Source organism: Myotis brandtii, unplaced genomic scaffold (genome assembly GCF_000412655.1).
Source record: "Myotis brandtii unplaced genomic scaffold, ASM41265v1 scaffold308, whole genome shotgun sequence".
Lineage (NCBI taxonomy): Eukaryota > Metazoa > Chordata > Mammalia > Chiroptera > Vespertilionidae > Myotis > Myotis brandtii.
This window is the reverse complement of record NW_005361786.1, coordinates 42,880-43,647: the sequence shown is the minus strand read 5'-3', so window position 1 is coordinate 43,647 and position 768 is coordinate 42,880. Positions and strand designations below refer to the sequence as shown.

The 768-nt window shown below is 59.5% G+C and overlaps 1 protein-coding gene across 2 annotated transcripts in view; it reads left to right on the top strand.

The window, feature by feature from the left end:
• Nucleotides 1-768, top strand: part of NR2F2 (nuclear receptor subfamily 2, group F, member 2) — a 14,312-nt gene that overhangs the window by 6,473 nt on the left and 7,071 nt on the right. Inside the window, exon 2 of one of the 2 annotated variants that reach the window (XM_014542630.1) lies at nucleotides 6-237. The exons of the other annotated variant lie outside the window; for it this stretch is intronic. Within the exon in view, the coding sequence (XP_014398116.1) occupies nucleotides 6-237 (232 nt within the window). The remainder of the gene's footprint in view (nucleotides 1-5; nucleotides 238-768) is intronic. 2 annotated transcript variants of the gene reach the window in all.

Below are 768 nucleotides of genomic sequence, written 5' to 3'. Positions count from 1 at the left end.
ACAAGCAGCAGCAGCAGCAGCACATCGAATGCGTGGTGTGCGGGGACAAGTCGAGCGGCAAGCACTACGGCCAGTTCACGTGCGAGGGCTGCAAGAGCTTCTTCAAGCGCAGCGTGCGGAGGAACCTGAGCTACACGTGCCGCGCCAACCGGAACTGTCCCATCGACCAGCACCACCGCAACCAGTGCCAGTACTGTCGCCTCAAAAAGTGCCTCAAAGTGGGCATGAGACGGGAAGGTATCGGCCTCTCATTTCTCCCCCCTCGCCCGCCCCGGGGTTGCTCCTAGTCCTCCTGATTTCGATGGCTTTCCTGAATGGCTGACTGTGGGCTGCCCTGGACTTGGCCCCCGGACAGTCGCCTCTCCTCCTTCTCTTCCTCCTCCTCTACCTCCTCCTCCAACTCCTAGGCACACCGGCTCCGAGAGCGAGAGAGGGAGGGAGAGAGTGAGAGCGAGCGAGATCTTTGGAGAGATTTTTTTTTTTTTTGCCTCCTACTTCTCTCTTGAAGCCAGACAATCGACTTGCAGCTCTCCCTCCCCTCCCTCTCTCCACGTTCTGCTCCCACTCGCTCTCCCCGGCCCTTCCCCTCCCCTCCTGGAGGAAAGCCCCCCGAAACCAACAAAGCTGAGCCGAGGGACACAAACAAAACAAACACACCGGGCCAGACCAGCCATCGCCAAAACTTTGCAAAAGCAGAAACAAAAAAAGGAAAAACTCACCAACCTCCACCAGCCCCCCGCCCGAGCCACCCAGGGAGCCCTCCCGCGC